This window comes from Carassius carassius, chromosome 5 (genome assembly GCF_963082965.1).
Source record: "Carassius carassius chromosome 5, fCarCar2.1, whole genome shotgun sequence".
Taxonomy (NCBI): domain Eukaryota; kingdom Metazoa; phylum Chordata; class Actinopteri; order Cypriniformes; family Cyprinidae; genus Carassius; species Carassius carassius.
This window is the reverse complement of record NC_081759.1, coordinates 17,328,137-17,346,457: the sequence shown is the minus strand read 5'-3', so window position 1 is coordinate 17,346,457 and position 18,321 is coordinate 17,328,137. Positions and strand designations below refer to the sequence as shown.

At 39.9% G+C, this 18,321-nt stretch overlaps 1 protein-coding gene across 2 annotated transcripts in view; it reads right to left on the bottom strand.

The window, feature by feature from the left end:
- The window catches only part of LOC132140877 (transmembrane protein 132E-like), a 338,156-nt gene that overhangs the window by 12,300 nt on the left and 307,535 nt on the right, over positions 1-18,321 (bottom strand). For both annotated transcript variants that reach the window (XM_059549926.1, XM_059549925.1), the window contains exons 5-6: positions 15,414-15,557; positions 3,587-3,792 (exon numbers count right to left, since the gene is read on the bottom strand). In XM_059549926.1, the coding sequence (XP_059405909.1) occupies positions 3,587-3,792; positions 15,414-15,557 (350 nt within the window). The remainder of the gene's footprint in view (positions 1-3,586; positions 3,793-15,413; positions 15,558-18,321) is intronic.

Genomic DNA, 18,321 nt, shown 5'->3' with positions numbered 1-18,321 from the left:
ACTTTCTTTTTTTTCTTTGGAGTAAGGTGGAGTAAGCAAACTATAAAGGATGAAATGATCAAAAATCATCCGTCTTTAATCTAATTGACTGATCCAGCATCCCAAAACATTATTTTGAACCTGCCCAAAATGTTATGGCATAAAGCAAAGCACAAAACAAAACAAAAAGTGCAAAGCAAAAATGTTTCTTGCCATGTTTGTCTAATTACCTAATTAATTTGCATTTCAAGAGTGTTAAAATAATAGACAATGCATGCAGAACAACATTCTATTTTAGTGAATTCCCACCACCAAGTTTGTTAGAAGTTCCAACATCAGAAAGTGCAGCATCCGGAGACCTGTTTCAAGGAGGTTTTGCATCAGTGCCTCTTGCATGCCTCACACATACCATCACATTCAATCTATCTCATCTGCTCCCTCAGGAGCATGACACCATGTGAAGTAAGTTAGTGAAAGCAGGGTAAGGGATGGTCGGATCTTCAAAGCTGAATGCCACTTCATCCATTCTACACACATAACTAATTAATCAGATAACAGGAGTTGTAGAGACAGCTGTCTGCCTCTGACTGACAAAGCATGTCCTGCCCATCGATTAGCTTAAATTGAGCTGAATGTAAAGCGATGCGTTATCATGTAAGGAGACACACTGCTACTTCTCAGCAACGACAAAAGATTGACAGGCACACAAATGCAGATGGAGAAGACTCATGAAAGTAGATAGCAATTGTTGATCAGTACTTTGCTCTCTTCTGAGTTAAACACAGGCTTCTGTTGCCATGGAGGTGCAAAACAAGAGGCTCTTTCATCAGTTGAAGAGTGCTGAACCTAGCAGATAGACGCACTCTGTGTTCTTGAGGACAGTTGCACTCCTCATACAGGTTAATAAGAGTTTCAGAGCAGAAGAACACACCTCAAATGTGGAGCTTTGCTTGAACTCATTAAGATGTTGGGAGAACTGGAGATTTCATGCACGGGAAGCCGCTCATCCAATAAAAATCAGTGTCCAGTTTTGCAGATACATAATTGTTTCACCTGTTTAGTGAGCTATATCGATCAATCTGTGTAGAAGGCCAATGCGAGAAACCTGCCCACTGACACGTCTCAACATTGGGCAGTGTAGTGGAATGAAATGGACAGAGCAGAGGAGGAAATAAAACTAAAGGAAGGGAAGAGGGAAAGGAAATAAGAATAAGGGATTGTTCAAACAGGCAGCGTATTCTGTGGTGTATTCGAATCTGGTTAGTTTTTTTTATCATAATCATATGTATGAAAATACGTTTCAGTGTGAATGGTTAATTCGGGTTTCAAAATAAAATAAAAAGTCATTTGGGATGGAATGTAAGAAACATCAAGACACTAAACAGAGCTGAACTGCTGTGTCTGAATTTGCTCCTTTCTGCTTACATGTGAAATTCACTATGAATAAGAGAACAAATGAGTGGCTTTATACACAGAATATGCATGAATGTGTAAACAATACAGAAATGCCTTTGATGCTTGTGTTGCCTCATGCAATTTCCTTTCTTTTCTCCTTTCCCCACAGATCCATCAGTGAGGCTTCAATGGCCTTTATCCACACAAACAAGAAATCGTTAACTCATAATATACTGGATATTTCCTAGTAGTATTTATTTACATACTGTGTATAATGTTTATTGCCAATTGTAAGTATGTCTGAGTATGTGTATATTGCACATTTTCCTGTTTAAGTCTGTATGTCTATATGTAAATTGTTTCTGCACTATCTGGTGCAAGCTCCCAAGAAGGCCCATGTGCTGTGGTGATGTGACAATAGAAGTGATTTGATTTGAAAAGTTTTTGTTGTTGTTGTTGTTGTAGTAGTAGTAGAGAAATCATTACTTTTATTCAGCATTTAATTGCGAGACAGTAAATATTTATAATGTTACAAAAGATTCAAAGATTCAAGACTTTTTTAAAATCTAAAAGCACAGAAAGTTTTGTGTGAGGGGTATGTTTACTGTAGGTGTAGGATAAGGTGATAGAAAATAGTCTAGACAGAATAAAAACCATTATGCCTATGGATAATTCCTGTAAATCACCTATACTGTACCAACATGTGTGTGTGTTTTACACAATTTCCATTTCATGTTCACTTTAATTTTATTAGTGTCTCTTAAAAAAATGATTTTGTAGGTGAAAAAACAGACTAGTCTGCTATTAGCATTGTCCACACAAATGTATAAGCTTGCAGAGATTACAGATTATTTTCTGAACATATTTCTTTTTAAGTTATTTATAAAAAGAAACTGAAAGGAGATTCACCAGGATTCGCTGGCACCCTGTTAGGTCTTATGAACCATAGCTCAGCACTGTGATATCAGGATGAATGTGAACAGAGACCAAATATTCAGTTTTGCCATCTTCTCTTTCCCTCCATAGTGACAGCTTATGTCTTTTGGTACCATGCTGACTCTTAAGTCATTACTACACTAACCAGATCAGTTTACCAGATCTGATTTCTTCGCTTGCAAAATGCCAGTGCAGACACTGGGATAAAGATTGGAACTGGAAGACAAATCAGATTTTCAGCTGATCACACAGAGATTGTATGTGTGAACAAAGCCTTGGAGATCTCGGGTCCTGGGAGGAAGCTAAATCAAAGGCACTCAAATTGAGGTCAAATGCAAATGTAACAACATACTTGTACTGTGTGTGTGTTGTCCATATAAAACGGGGGAAAACGCTGAAATATCACAGCACTGAGAGACTTTACATACAACAGCTTGATAATAGTGAACCTTAATGCACTATCTATAGTTAATCTAATGAGCTAAATGCATCCTAGCAGCTACACATGTGCACACAAACTGTATAGTTGATGAGAATAAATGTTTTTTCAATTAATGATTTTTATATGTTCTGATATATTCAAATGTTCCAATGTTGCTTAGGAACCAATATGCCAAAGATAAACCTCTACCTCTGAATTTCTAATGGTTGACTTTTTTCTTCAGTTGCATGGCAGATGCGGCACAACGCCAGCCCTACATGAAGGCTAGATGTAGATTGACGATTTGCTCAAAAATTGGATTAGCATAAATTAATCAGATCATATTTCCATTTTAATGGCCCATTTGAATGAATTTAATTAGAGATTTACATCAAAAAAGAAAGACCTCTGTAAGGGAGCAATAATGATACTAGCGAGTTACCAGAATATTTTCCATCATGATTAATTCTGGAGAGGTTCCTCATAAAAAATGCCTGTGCTGATATTCTGCCATGCATGGTGTGACAACACCACTGCTTCAATTTGTCAAAATCACAGTAAATGGCCTGTATGAAGAATGACATTCGGGTCTCATGCAGCATCAGCTCTATCACCATATTGTAGCTAACACAGCCCTTAGTGACCCAGCTTTAAAGCTTTTAACAGCTCCACTAATTAATCTATAACACCGTTCTATCACCCTCATAACACCCACAAGTATAAGGAGGATCGAAATAAACAAGCAACAAAATAAAAAGAAACATGCATTAGAAGTGCTACCAGGGAAATCAGTATGCATAAAAAGCAGTCAGAGTGCAAGTATTTTCATACGCTTAGATCAGTGATGTTTCTTACCTGCGGTCGGGTAAGATGGGCACCCTCCAGCCCTTGATGAAGCTCAGTCTGTTGTCTGAGAGCTCCACTTTAAGGGGCAGTTTGGGCACCCAGACTGTGAGCTCAAGAGGGGCACTCAGGTGCTCATAGCTGAAAATCACCCGGGCGTTCATGGAGCCACGCGTCTCTTTTCCATTCACATACACATATTCACAGCTCGCGGACACCTGTTGAGGAAAGCAAAGAGAGATTTGATTGCTTTCACTGCATTCTCTGGAGAGGCTGCACAACACAAAAGCTCTTCACGGGCAACTGCAAGCAGACAGTTTGAAGTCGGGCTGCAAATTAAACTTTTATTTGAGTAAATCCAAATTAATTACATATCAATATTTGCCAGGGAATGTCACCCAAATTGATGTTGGCTCCAAAGCAGACTACTACCTAATGGTCTATGCAGCATTGCATCACCAAAATGTGGACATGGATGGGGACCGAAAGGGCTTAGGACATTTTTTTTCCCCAGCATCTCACACCATGAGCAACACACTTTTAAGATGCTATACTATAAATGTCATTCGAGACTACATTTATTGTGCTACGTTCAGCTGTTTTTTTTAACCGAGAACGCATCCAATGAATGGCTCCACAATCATTTTATAAGTGTGGTTTGCAATGCCAAATAGCCTGTAGTGCTATATGGGAAAAGGGATAAATACAATATTTTTATTTTTACCATATGCTTCACAATATTTTTATATCATAAATGTATTAAATTAACACATTAAATTGACAGGCGTATTTTATCGTTATTTTCCTTTCAAACCAATTAACACTAGAAAGGGCTAAAGTGTCATTCTGATTTACTCTCAAAAGCATGAATTAAAACGTGGAAATCATGCATTCAAAAGTAACAGCAAAAAAATATATTTTTACTTGCAACATGTTTCCTAAAATAACAACCCATAGGAACAGGGTCTGACAGCTTTTTTCCTGAGGCATTGTGTTTTTGTTTTTTTCCCATGGAAGCAGTTATTATTCACTGCATTCTGTCTTCTTTCTCTAAGTACACAAACAGACACACTAACGAACACAACACACACATATTTTTAAATCTTCAAGTTCTGGAAATTTCATTACAGCACCCAATTTTTTTTTCTCTACTACTCCTTCCGGTCTGCCAACACATTTCATATGTGCACTCAGCAGATTTTAATAATAAATGATTAACTGTAATAGATAGCTGAAGCTTTGCTTTGGGGTACCATCTATGATTTATCTAGGGGTCTAAGGCAGCTCACACTGTAATCAGAGAACGTAATCTCCCTCAAATGGAGGTCGGGAGCTGGAGTCTATCCAAGACTAGAGATTCATCATAGTGGGGGATATCTGTGTAATAAAATATGTAGGCTTGCTAGACAGCTCCCCCTCTTATCCATACCATCAATATGGAGAATTGATGAGAGGAGATGGCTCTCTCTCCCCAGTAGCCTTTAGGAGAGTCTGCGGGAAAACTCTGCTTGCCCACTCCATTTCTTTTTTAAAGGTACTGTTATTCAGTAAGAAGAGAGAGAGAGAGAGAGAGAGAGAGAGAGAGAGAGAGAAAACTGACATATGGTGAAAGTGTAGAGAGGATAACAGCAGCGAGGGGGAGGTACAGACAGCGCTTTTCATGTTCAAATGAAACATTTCCTTGCTTGGCTTAAATCAAGATGTACAGAATCTGGTAACCTATTTTTTTTTTTACAGTATAGAAGATTAATAGTATTTTTTGTTAATTTAAATTTTATTCTAAAATGTTTCCCACCTCCCCAGCACCGCCTGTCTAGATCTGCTATGAGGTTCTCCCTACTTTACCTTCAGCAGCAACAGCGTAGCATATAGTCCGCCAAGATCAATCCTACCTACACTCTATTCTTATTCATAAATTGCTTTTAAATCAATATTGAGACTTGTCATTATTGAACTATAAGTAAATCACTATGTGATGGCATCAATATATTGCTCTGTTTGCATCCCTATCAGCCAGAAAGCACAACATTGGCTCAAACAAGTTCAGTAAGTTCAGGTGGTTTGTTAGCTTGACAACTGGCAAACGGGGGAGTGTTTACTTTTTAATCATTATTTTTGCAATGCTATTTGGTATTGCTAGAGGAAATTACACCTTTACATTTCGGTCTCCTCATCACAGAAAACTATTGTATGGGTTCAAAAGATCTAAATAACACAAAACGGTCCTTTTGTTTTCAACGTAAGAGATAATAAAAATAAACGATGTGAGTGAGATACTAGTAATACTAATAACCCCAAATAAAATAGTCACTATTGTTACTATCAGTAGGTGCAGGTGGGACACAACAAAAGCAGCAGTAGTCTGCAGTGTTGAGCATGTCCTGTCTGGTTTCCAGTGCATTCTACAGTCTCGTAAATGTGTTCCTGCTGTGCAACTTCTGTTAACGTGAGCTCAGTCTTGACCCAGATGCTCCTGGGGCTTCTAATAAACTTGGATGGATAATTTTAAGTCAAAAGAAGTTAAGGACTGTGGGCGTCACTAGCCAGCAGGGGCCAGCAGAAAGTACTTTTTACGTGCCAGCTAGCAGTAAGAGTTCCACAGAGTCACTAATCTGCCCTGGCACCTTGCGTGGTTCCAGAGGAGTGGCAGGGGCGAGGTCAGGATAGTGCCTCCTATTAAGATGCCTCCTGCTCAAAACACCCGCCAGCTGTGTTTAATCCAAAGAGCACCCCCTGTAACCCTCCACCATCCAGACTGCTGTCACACAGTTAAGCAGATGCACTTTTATCTGTGTTGATGGTATCATGCAAAGGCCGACTATACATGGTTAAAGACAAACATACTGCCTACAGCTTGAAGCAGAAGCTGATGACTTAATGTAAAATGACAGCTAGCTTCTAACAAACAGAATGTTTTCACATTTAAAATATTGGTTTATAATGAAGACTTCCAGTCCTGAATGCTTATTGGCAAATACAGCGTTCCAGCTCTGCTAAATTTAGGCAACAATGTACAAGAGGCCAAGCTATATTCTAGTCACAGTGAAAGGGTGCTTAATTAAATTAAATTAGGAATGCACAATATATTAGTACAATATCTATATATTTATTGGTACTGACTGATATTGGATTTTTTGATATTAGATTTTAGTAAAATATAGTAAAAATTTTATAACACTGTTAAATGTTCAGCAAAAATAAATCATTAGCAAATCTTAAAAAATTGGTGGAGTGGGGTGGGGTTTTGGGTGTGGTTGGGCGTCTTCCCCTCACTCAGACTATCCCGCCCCCTCACTCAAGTTGAGTGTGAAAAAAGATTTTATTTATGAAATATAATGGTTTATTTTAAAAAATATAGTTGCCAAATGCATATGCCTTCTAGCACTAATCTGATGCTACTATAGCAACAATTTAGGACAGTCCATTTCACAAAGTCAAATTTTAATTGTTACATCTGACAAACTTTTTGTGCAAGCGTTTCAATTAAGAATGTAGCACTACTGAGTAACCTAAAGGTATGATGAGATAACTCCTTAATGTTTAATAGAGGGCTAGATGGTCACAGTTAGTTGATTGTTTCGCTGTATTGTTATTGTCTGTTGCTTTTCAAGTTGTTCTAACTTAAATCTGTCACAATGAATGTCAGGGAATCGGTCGCAATAAGCTTGTGTTTTTATTGTAAAGCAGACACAAGTGTGGTAAAACTGCTGCCTAAAAGACGTTATATCCTGGATGTCACATTTTCAAACTTGTTGCCTATGTGATTTTTTATTCAAATAGCTACTCTGCCATCTGTATTTGCGAAGTAACTTTAAGTAGGGATATTCACTCAGAACGCATTTTTCATTCCACTGTTGTTTTTCAAACATTGTACTTCAAACTAAATGCGCTACTGACGTCTTTGAATTTGTGCTTGAATGCTGCGCTAGTCTCAGGTCATGGCAGCTTCTCGCGCATAAGGCCAGTGACACACTGGCTGCGAGGCGTGAGCGTGCCGTTTCTGCTGCGTGTCAGGAGCGTGTCGGCTGCCTCGCGTTTTCTGTGTCTTTACATACCAGAACTGTGCCGATGCGGCGCTGGCGCGCTGCTGCTGCTGCTGTAGGTGACATAGAGGGAGGCCGCTAACAGACCAGGCTCTTGTCTTCACGACAACAATATCTAGATTTCATGTTGAGCATAAATATAAAGCCTACTGATAAAGGACACCGTCAACAGTATTGACAGCAAAATAGACTATGTTTAACAGGTGCAATATTTGAAAATCTATCATTATTTATTTATTTTTTAAATTACATTTATATCTGAATTTATGTCAACCTATAGACTTTCAAACATCAAAATGTCATTAATTAATATGTATTTGTGTACAAAATGACATTATGACAATAAACATTTTCCTATTATATTTTGCCTGGAAATGCTTCCAACACGCTTGCGTGTCGCATGAAAAATAGGCGTCGGTTCTATTTCTAGCATGCACACGTTTTCTGCGCGCCTCCAGTCGCTCCTGAGACGCGCGTCTCACACAGGCAGTCTGCAAGTTCTAACCTGTTAACATGGGAGCCGAATTAAAAATGGACAGGCCACGCAGCTGAGACGCTTACGCCACGCATCCATTGTGTCGCTGGCCTAATACATCATTGCAAAACACAGCGCTCAAGTTCAAATAACTTTTTTCTAAAAACATGTCTCTAGACCTTGCGGTTTAAAAGAACAGAATAATAATAATAATTTACACTGAACTTTTTTACGACCCAAATGCAATCTGGGTGAACACTGTGTTCTAGTTGTAGTAGTAGTGGGAAAGCTTGTTTATGGTCTGACAAATACGTGAATGGGGCACAACATTTTCTTTTCATTTTTTTTTCTTTTTGCTACGTCATCGCTCCCTTTCGTTACCTCAGCCGCCCCCTCATCAGTTCTGCGCTGGCGCCGGCTCTGACCAGAACTATCCATTTCATATTTATGCTATACTATCAGTGTTGAGTAAGTTACTCTATTAAAAAAAAAAAATATATATATATATATATGAATTAATTACTTGTTACAAATTACATCTTCAACAGTGTAATTAGATTACCGAACAAATTACTCACTCAAAAATGTATTTAATTACTTATTACTATTTATTTTCTAAATCCTATATCAACATCGTCAAGTTAATGATACAAGGAAAGACATAAAATGCTTCTTTTAATTCATTCAAGTAACTACATAAATTATTCTGGTCACACTATGTTCTCACTTTTGACTAACTATTAACTATGACTTTTGCCTCAAAATACTCCTAAATACTGCCTATTAATACTTTGTAGAGTAGTTGCAAAGTTTAAGAATTGGGTAAGATTTTGAATAAAGTCTTGCAGAATAAGAAATTAATATGTGCTTTTAAGTAATAATAAACAGCCAATATCCCAGAAATATATATGTTAATAACCAACAAGTTAATAGGGAGAATTATTGGTGTTCTCTACATGGGTATTAATGTCTAAATGGGTTTGCTGTATTAGAAATGTGTGCAGTGAGGATGCTAGCTAAGAACTGAAATGGAATGGGAACGTGTGTTCTCAGATGGCCAGTGTGACTATCAGAGTCTTGAGATCAGCTGGGACAGACTGTTTACAGCTTCCTGCTCCCAAACAGAACAATGTAGATGTTCATTATACACACACAAATAACTATTTTTTATGCAAAAGATACACCTTACTGGTCATATGAGAGTGTTTTATGACCAGCCTTTATACAGGACCAGCAGCAAACATGATATTAAAAGTAATTTCCATGCGTGCAGCATATAATGTCATTCTCACAGCCATGCATGTACCCATCTGTTCTGGCATCCCTACCCAGAAGTAAAAGCATCGGCTCTAGGCGAATAAGCCCTGTTACAATAGATACTCGTGACTACCTTTTGAATAAGATAAGCAAAAAAGATGTTACTGGGGCCTGTAACCTTTGCCATTTGTATGACGCTTTGTTCGCCAATGCACATAGCGTTTTATTGAACTGTCAGGACTCATGTTGTCTCAGCTTGAAGAGCTCATCTTGAATTAGCTTCTAAAGTTCAATGGCCCGGGCGGCCAAGCAAACCCACTCAATAACACCAGAGCTAATGCTCTGCCCAGGCACTGCGGCACACACGGCTATTCTGAATCTTAAAACAGATAAACAACAAATGCTCTTACAGACCATCTCGGATGACTTATGGATCTCAATCTTGCCGGACAGATGACACTCCGAGGCATAGTATTATTTCGCTACATTTTGGATACGGTTTATAGTCAAATTGTTTTTCTACTTTAGATTCTGTCTTGCCATGGAACAGATGGCGAAGATTGTTGAAATGATTGTTTCCTTCAGAAAAGGACACAGCAATATTTTCTGGCCTGTATTTATAAGCCCTCAGGTGGAACCAACTGCCCCTTTGTGTAAATATATAGAAAATAAATTCATTAATTGACTAAAATACATAAGCTTAACCATTGAATTGAGAGGGAATTTAGTTGAAGACACAATTTTATTTTAAAGCAGCAGTTTTTAACTTTGTTGATCTGATGGCACTTCATTGTCTAACACAATTTTCAAAGATATTTCCACTAGTAGTATTTTTTTTTAAATCATAAAAATGTACATACATTTTAAGAATTTGTAGGCATTCAAAAAATTTGATGTATTTATGATGAAATGTTTAAATCATTTTCATTAAGTTATATTATAATTATTATAAATAGCATTGGGAGTAACAGTACAGGTAAAGCAAGTTACATAATCAGATAACTTTTTTCAAGTACAAACAAATAAGCAAGCCAGCTCAGGTAACAAAAAGAAATGCAAATATAATGTAATGCATTACTTTTCTTAAAGGAGACATACGATGCGATTTCAAATTGTCCTTTCTCTTTGGAGTGTTACAAGCTCTTGGTGCATGAAGAAGATCTGTGAAGTTGGAAAGACTAAAATCTCAAATCCAAAGAGATATTCTTTATCAAAGTTAAGACTCTGCCACACTGTCACAGTGTCTGGTCTGTGTTTCCCCGGGTGTCCACTAGTGGTCTCACTTCCCCATAGGCACCTCACCTCAGGCACTACAATTCCCACAAGGCCTTGTCCCTTCATCACAGTAATTGCACACATGTTAATTGCACTCAGGTGTCTTCACTTTCATAGTCATTCTCCTGCCTATTTAAACTGGTCTGTTTCTGTTTGTGTTATGGAGTCCTTACTTTCCGTCACCTAGTTTCCTCGCCTTCCCTTGTGGTTCTAGTTTCTTGTTTCCTGTTTGTTTTGTTTTTGGACGGTTGTTTCTGGTTATGATCTTTTGCCTATTTTTGGATTTTGATTTTGGATTACCCAATAAAACTCAAACTGCTTTTGGATCTCTCGTCTCCTGTGTCCCAGTCGTTACAGATCGTTACAGAAGGACTCCATCATGTCTAGATCCAGTGGTTTGGGACTTCGTGTCCGTTCCCCAGCCAATGTGGAGGAGCGGAGGGCGAAATTCCTCAAATTAACCACCCTCCGTCAAGAGGGGAATGAGGTGGGTGGTGTGGCACAAGTGTTCTGGACCCTGGCGGGTGGAATGGGATATAATGATGCGGCCCTGAAAGACCTTTTCAACGCCGGTCTGGATAACCTTGTGCCAGAAAGGGAGATGGATCAGCTGGACGCCTTTGATTTTTGGAGGTTCATTTTGGACCTACAACATCGGTCTCTGTGGGATACCCCAGCCACACCTGTCTCTCCCGGTGGGATGGCCGACTCTAGACCGGGGTCTACAGACAGGAGGACCGCCAGCCCAGCACCACTGCACATAATGGCCGCCAGCCCAGCGCCACAGCACAAGGTGGTCGCCAGCCCAGCGCCACTGCGCAAGATGGCCGCAAGCCCAGCGCCACAGCACAAGCTGGCCGACGGACCAGCGCCACAGCACAAGTTGGCCACCGGCCCAGCGCCACAGCACAAGGTGGTCGCCAGCCCAGCGCCACTGCGCAAGATGGCTGCCAGCCCAGCGCCAAAGCACAAGCTGGCCGCCGGCCCAGCAACACAGCACAAGTTGGCCGCCGGCCCAGCGCCACTGCACAAGATGGCCGCCTGTCCAGAGCCATGGCACAAGATGGTCGCCTGTCCAGCGCCTCTGCACAAGATGACAGCCACAGTTGACCCTCCAGAGTCGAGTTAGGTTCGCGTTGATCATCCAGAGTCAAGTCAGGTTCCCGTTGACCCTCCAGAGTCGGGTCAGGTTCCCGTTGACCCTCCAGAGTCGGGTCAGGTTCCCATTGAGCCTGCAGAGTCGGGTCAGGTCACCGTTGACCCTCCAGAGTCAGGTCAGGTCACCGTTGACCCTCCAGAGTCAGGTCAGGTCACCGTTGACCCTCCAGAGTCAGGTCAGGTCACCGTTGACACTCCACGGGCAAAGGCAAGTCACCATTGATGTTCATGAGCAAATGCAAGTCACCAATGATCTTCATGAGCAAAGTCTGGTCACCAATGATCTTCATGAGCAGAGTCAAGTCACCAATGATCTTCATGAGCAGAGTCAAGTCACCATTGAACTTCCTGAATGTAGTCAAAACACGGATCTCTCCACGTCTCTACTGAACTACCAGAGTCTCTCCACGTCTCTGCTGAACTACCAGAGTCTCTCCACGTCTCTGCTGAACTACCAGAGCCTCTCCACGTCTCTGCTGAACTACCAGAGTCTCTCCACGTCTCGGCTGAACTACCAGAGCCTCTCCACGTCTCTGCTGAACTACCAGAGCCTCTCCACATCTCTGCTGAACTACCAGAGCCTCTCCTCGTCTCTGCGGAATTTCCAGAGCCTCATCACGTCTCAGCCGAACACTCTGAGTGCTCGACTTATCCTGTCGTGGCCACGGAGGCCACCCTTAACCTCTACATGTTCTCTGTTTCAGACTTGTCTAACCAGACTTGCTCTCCTGTGTCATCGATCCCACTGTGGTGGTCTTCTGTGCCGCCCTGGTGGGCTCCTGTCCCGACCACACGGCTGTGGTGGTCTTCTGCGCCGCCCTGGTGGGCTTCTGTCTCGAACGCACGGCTGTGGTGGTCCTCTGCGCCGTCCTGGTGGGCTTCTGCCTCGACTGCACGGATGTGGTGGTCTTCTGCACTGCCCTGGTGGGCTTCTGTCTCGACCGCACGGCTGTGGTGGTCTTCTGCGCCGCCCTGGTGGGCTTCTGTCTCGACCGCACAGCTGTGGTGGTCTTCTGCGCCACCCTGGTGGGCTTCGGTCTCGACCGCACGCATGTGGTGGTCTTCTGCGCCGCCCTGGTGGGCTTCGGTCTCGACCGCAAGCAAGTGGTGGTCTTCTGCGCCGCCCTGGTGGGCTTCTGTCTTGACTGCACGGATGTGGTGGTCTTCTGCGCCGCCCTGGTGGGTTTCTGTCTCGACCGAATGGCTCCAGTTCAACCTTGCTCCACCCTGAATTCCTGCACTGTCGGTTCGGCCCTGGGCACCTGAACTTTCTGTTCTCTCCAGGCCTTGTGTTTTGTTGTTGTTTTGTTTTCTCTCTGTTTCCCTCTATGGACCTGGCCCTCCGTCCCTCCCCCTGGTCCTCCGCCGGTCCACCTCCCTCCTGGTCTCCTTGTTGTTGTTTTGTTTTTGTTTTTTTGCACTTCCTGTTTCTGTTTCCCTCTATTACCTTGCCCTCTGTCCCTCCCCCTGGTCCTCCGCTGGTCCACCTCCCTCCTGGTTTTTGTGTTCCTTGGTTTGTTCTTGTGTTCGGGTGGAGCATCTGGTAGCTGCTCCGTAGGGGAGGGGGTAATGTGGTAATGTCACGGTGTCTGGTCTGTGTTTCCCCGGGTGTCCACTAGTGGTCTCACTTCCCCATAGGCACCTCACCTCAGGCACTACAATTCCCACAAGGCCTTGTCCCTTTATCACAGTAATTGCACACATGTTAATTGCACTCAGGTGTCTTCACTTTCATAGTCATTATCCTGCCTATTTAAACCGGTCTGTTTCTGTTTGTGTTATAGAGTCCTTACTTTCCGTCACTTAGTTTCTTGTTTTCTGTTTCCTGTTTGTTTTGTTTTTGGACGGATGTTTCTGGTTATGACCTTTTGCCTGTTTTTGGATATTGATTTTGGATTACCCAATAAAACTCACACTGCTTTTGGAACTCTCGTCTCCTGTGTCCCAGTCGTAACAGATCGTTACACATGCTCCCCTAAAACGTCTCATTCAAAAACACACCCCAACATGTCTACATCACTTTGTGGAAATATTTGCATAATGCCGCCCAAATGTTCACACAAAGAAAGAAGGCATGGTTTCAGTAACCACAGTTAGTGTTGAAGTAGCCATGTCAGGGAGATGCTGTGCAAAAGCACTTTATTTGGCCTTCCGAAAGTAGACGTATTTAGGAATCTTTAAGATTAATTACAACGCATTTTATGGACGACTGTTTCGTGAACCTAGGGGAGAAGGTCATTCTGACTCTGCTACAAAAAATCTGGTGTAACTGAATTTTTTTATTAGCTTTAAGTATTTGCTATTGAATGTTCTAATGCAGAGTTTTATCCATCGTGTGTGTGTGTGTGTGCGTGCGCGCATGTGTGCATGTGAGAGAGAGAGACTGTCACACAGTTGGGTCAGCTGTCTTTACCGTTCGTCCGTGGCTTGTGTACTACAAACACATACAAGCTTCATCACTGTGTCTGTCACGCCACTCTGTTTCCCTTTCGGGCTTGAACCGATGGAAGGACATTATTAACTGTCTCTACATTTATTTTGAAAGATAAAGCTCACAATTATGGAAAGGGGCATTACATTTCCGACGAGGGCTTGCAGTGTTTGGCCAATCACAATGCACTGGGTCAGTTGGCCAATCAAAGCAGACTGCTCTTGTCAGAAGGAGGGACTTTGTAGAAAACGATGCGTTTGAGAGAAGCAGGGCATAGAGGACCTACCATAATGTACAGTATTTGAAAAATAATGTGTTTTTTGAACATTAAAGCATATCAACATATTCTGTTAATCCAAAAACATAAAAATTATTATCTTTAAAAAAGCATCATATGACCCCTTTAAAAAGTAATGTAAATAGTTAAATTTTTATGGAGTATTGCAATATTGTAATACATGACTTTCGAAAATAACTTCGCTCAACACTGATTATTAATAATAAGATTAATAAAAATCACATTAATATTAATATATTTAAATAATTGTAAGCTGTCCCACAGCCCCCTTGGAAGTTCCCACAGGAACAGTTCACACAAAGTGTATAGTTTTTGAGTCCTAAGCTTAATGGAAGGAATGAATATTACACAATAATTACTTATATGTGGATTTAGAGGCCTTATGGTGCTTCATTTTTGGACTTTAAATGACATAGCAATTATCAAAGTATGGAAAACAGCTGCATGAAAAAAAATCTTTCTATACATATATACATCAATAAAAGTTCAAAATGACACAGTTTCCATTTCCCTCTCTTTAAACTGAATTGTCCAGCTCCACTTGCAACTAATCCTCAAGATGTGTCATTTTAGTTTATAAAAAGAGCTTTGGTGCACTGCTTTCTAGAAGACTCTTCATTTAAGGGGCATCAAACACAAGTCAAGTGTGTGGCCTCTGCTGCTATTCAATGGGAAATGCTTCTCTGCAGAGCACTCAACTCTTCTGATGTACTGTCTGAGACTGAAAAGACATCGATACCTCAAGGGGATCATGAAAGCAGTGGCCACAGGAGCATATATAAACTCCACTTAAATGAGGTTTTGATGGTCATTTTATGGTCTCTTAAGTAGACCGCAATTGATTACGAGAATAGTAGAGGAAGTCCTAGATCACTAAACCTCTCAATGTAGGCGGGACGTACCTTGACAATGTCCTCATTGAATGAACTGCACTTCAAAGAGGATTGCACATCAGTGACTGCTCCGTTCAGCTCTATGGAAACCACCTTGACAGGGATGGCCACAGTTCGGCCAGTAAGAACTGCCGTGTTGATAATCTCAGTGTCCTGGATATGGAAGAAAGAAAGAGGGAGAATGAGAAAGAGCATGAGTCAGGAGGAACGTAGAAGTTCACCTTTCCAAAGACCTGAATGTTCAGGAAAGCCCTGGAGTCATGGCTAAACTGCTTAATAAAGTGTAAAAACAGTATCTATATTAAAGTCAAAAGCGATGGGCTTCCCTCTCTCTCAGAAAATGTCAGAGCAATATAAATTCTGGTTGACTGGATTTAGAATTAATTCAGACACCTGAAATTGTTACAACGCAGGAATGCGTCCCTTCAGATTTTCCAATGCAATTTATTCAAAATGTGTATTTTTGATAATTATATTGCATGATTTTTCTATGATAGTACAATATTGCAGAATAAATGACTGAAATGCAGTCACTCTCTATAAACAGAATAGTCTGAAAAGATTTGCATGATTGCATTGAGGTTCATCACATAAAAAAAACCCACAAATCTCCTTAAATTTCCACACACAGATACCAATGCTTGGTACATGAATCATAACAATTGTTACAAATAAATATGATTATTTGAGAAAAGGAACAAATTCATTCTGACATCACAAGACAACTAAAGTTACCACTTGTGACACCATCATCAACAATAACAATGCAGATAAAACTGGCAAACAGTCAAACAATGCAACCATATTCATTATTTATGCCTCAGTGAATGCTGGGAAGAGAGCAAATAGGGTTGATCCACAAAACCAGTGCAGGCTGACTTGAACTTAAATGTTGTGCCTATTTCTGTATTCTGTATATCTATCTATCTATCTATCTATCTATCTATCTATCTATCTATCTATCTATCTATCTATCTATCTATCTATCTATCTATCTATCTATATGTATATATATGTGTATATATATATATATATATATATATATATATATATATATATATATATATATAATTTTCTTAATCTAACGTGACTTTAACATTTCATTTGATTTAAACTGCCATTGTAAGCTGGTTAATAATTAATGCGCTGAATTACTAAATTGAAAATAAATGGCAAGAGCATTTTGCTTTCTTTAGAAGAAAGCACTATTATGATACTGGAAAAGTACAAAAGCTGTAAAGCTTTAAATATCTTATCTGAAATAAATGCTAAACCGAACATAAATCTTAATCAGAAAGTAAATGAAGAATACATGCTGTAAAATATACGAAGCTTGAAGAATCGGATGTACCTGTTCAAAATAGTCATTTGTGACAAACTTAAATGGGATTGAGATTCTCATTCACTTTTTATAAATCCTTTTGGGCCATAGCAGTTATAGTACTCCATGGTAATGGATTAACTTTTAAAATACTCTGTCCTCAGCTTGCCAATTTAAAAGTTTCCCTGTTAGATGACACATGCAAATAAATCTATGCTTTCAATTACATCTCAAAAGATGAAGCCAATTAAAGAGCACATTGGCTTTACAATTGCTTTCCAAAAAAAATCAATTCATTATTTTGGATAGAATTGCTGCAGGGATGTTGCACAACTAACTGTAAATTATTTCCCTTGTGGCCGACAGGAATAAAGCAAAGATTATGCAGCTCTCTCTCCACTCTCACTCTCTCCCTCATGTTTCAATCAAAACAGCATATTTGAGAAGAAACTTTCTACCGAGCCCCATTGTTTTTAAACAGGCATTTAAAACAGTACAAATAAAAGCATGCATGTATGAATGAGTAAACCAAAGTCTTATTTGAACTGGTTTCCAATCAATATCACTTATGTCTAAAGTGTCCTTTTAGGTTGTCAGGGTGGAAAATAATGTATTCCAAATAAAATGGCTTGACTTCATTTGGAAAAGCTGCTTTTCTTATCTTTTTGCTTTGGCAAGCTAAAATGCTTTAATTTCCAAACCAGGTGCATCAATTTTGTCCACACTGAATGAAGAAGAATGATGCCCAGGGTTCCTGATCACAAAACATGCCATAGTCCTGCTGCAGGGTGGCATAAGGACTGCAGATGTGGCTTGAGCAATAAACTGCAATGTCTGTAATTTAAGGCTGATGATACACTGGGCAACTTTTTGAGCAATGTTGCCAGGCAACTTTGGGAAATGTTGCCGTCAACGGGCAACCAGGTTAGACAGAGGGCCCACAACTGATCTAAAATATCCAGATAGAAATTTGTTACCAATTCTCAATGGGAATGTGCCCAAGCCAAAAGATGCTCAGCAAAATTGCTCAAAAAGTTGCCCTGTGTATAATCAGTGTAAGACTCCTAAGACGGAGCTAAAGAGAGGACAGCTGATTGTAACCATGTGTCCCTCCAAACACATTCATGAACTTGCGAGTGCTTTGGTGGAAGAGAGTGGAATCATCTCATAGCAATAACTGGCAAATCTGTTTAAGTCAATGATGATGAGATGCACTGTACTTAAAGCAAATAAAAAAAAATGGTCAACTGGCCACTAGGGAGTCAAGAGGGCTCCCCCCGTAGACTCCCCATGTTAAAATGCCCAACTTTACAGCAAAAAAAATAATAATTTATAGCCATGTTCAAAAAAAGTATATATATATATATATATATATATATATATATATATATATATACACACATATATATACACACATATATATATATATATATATATATATATATATATATATATATATATATATATATATATATATATATACACACATATATATATATATATATATATATATATATATATATATATATATATATATATATATATATATATATTTATCAATGCAAATATGTTATAAACTATGCATCGCTATACAAA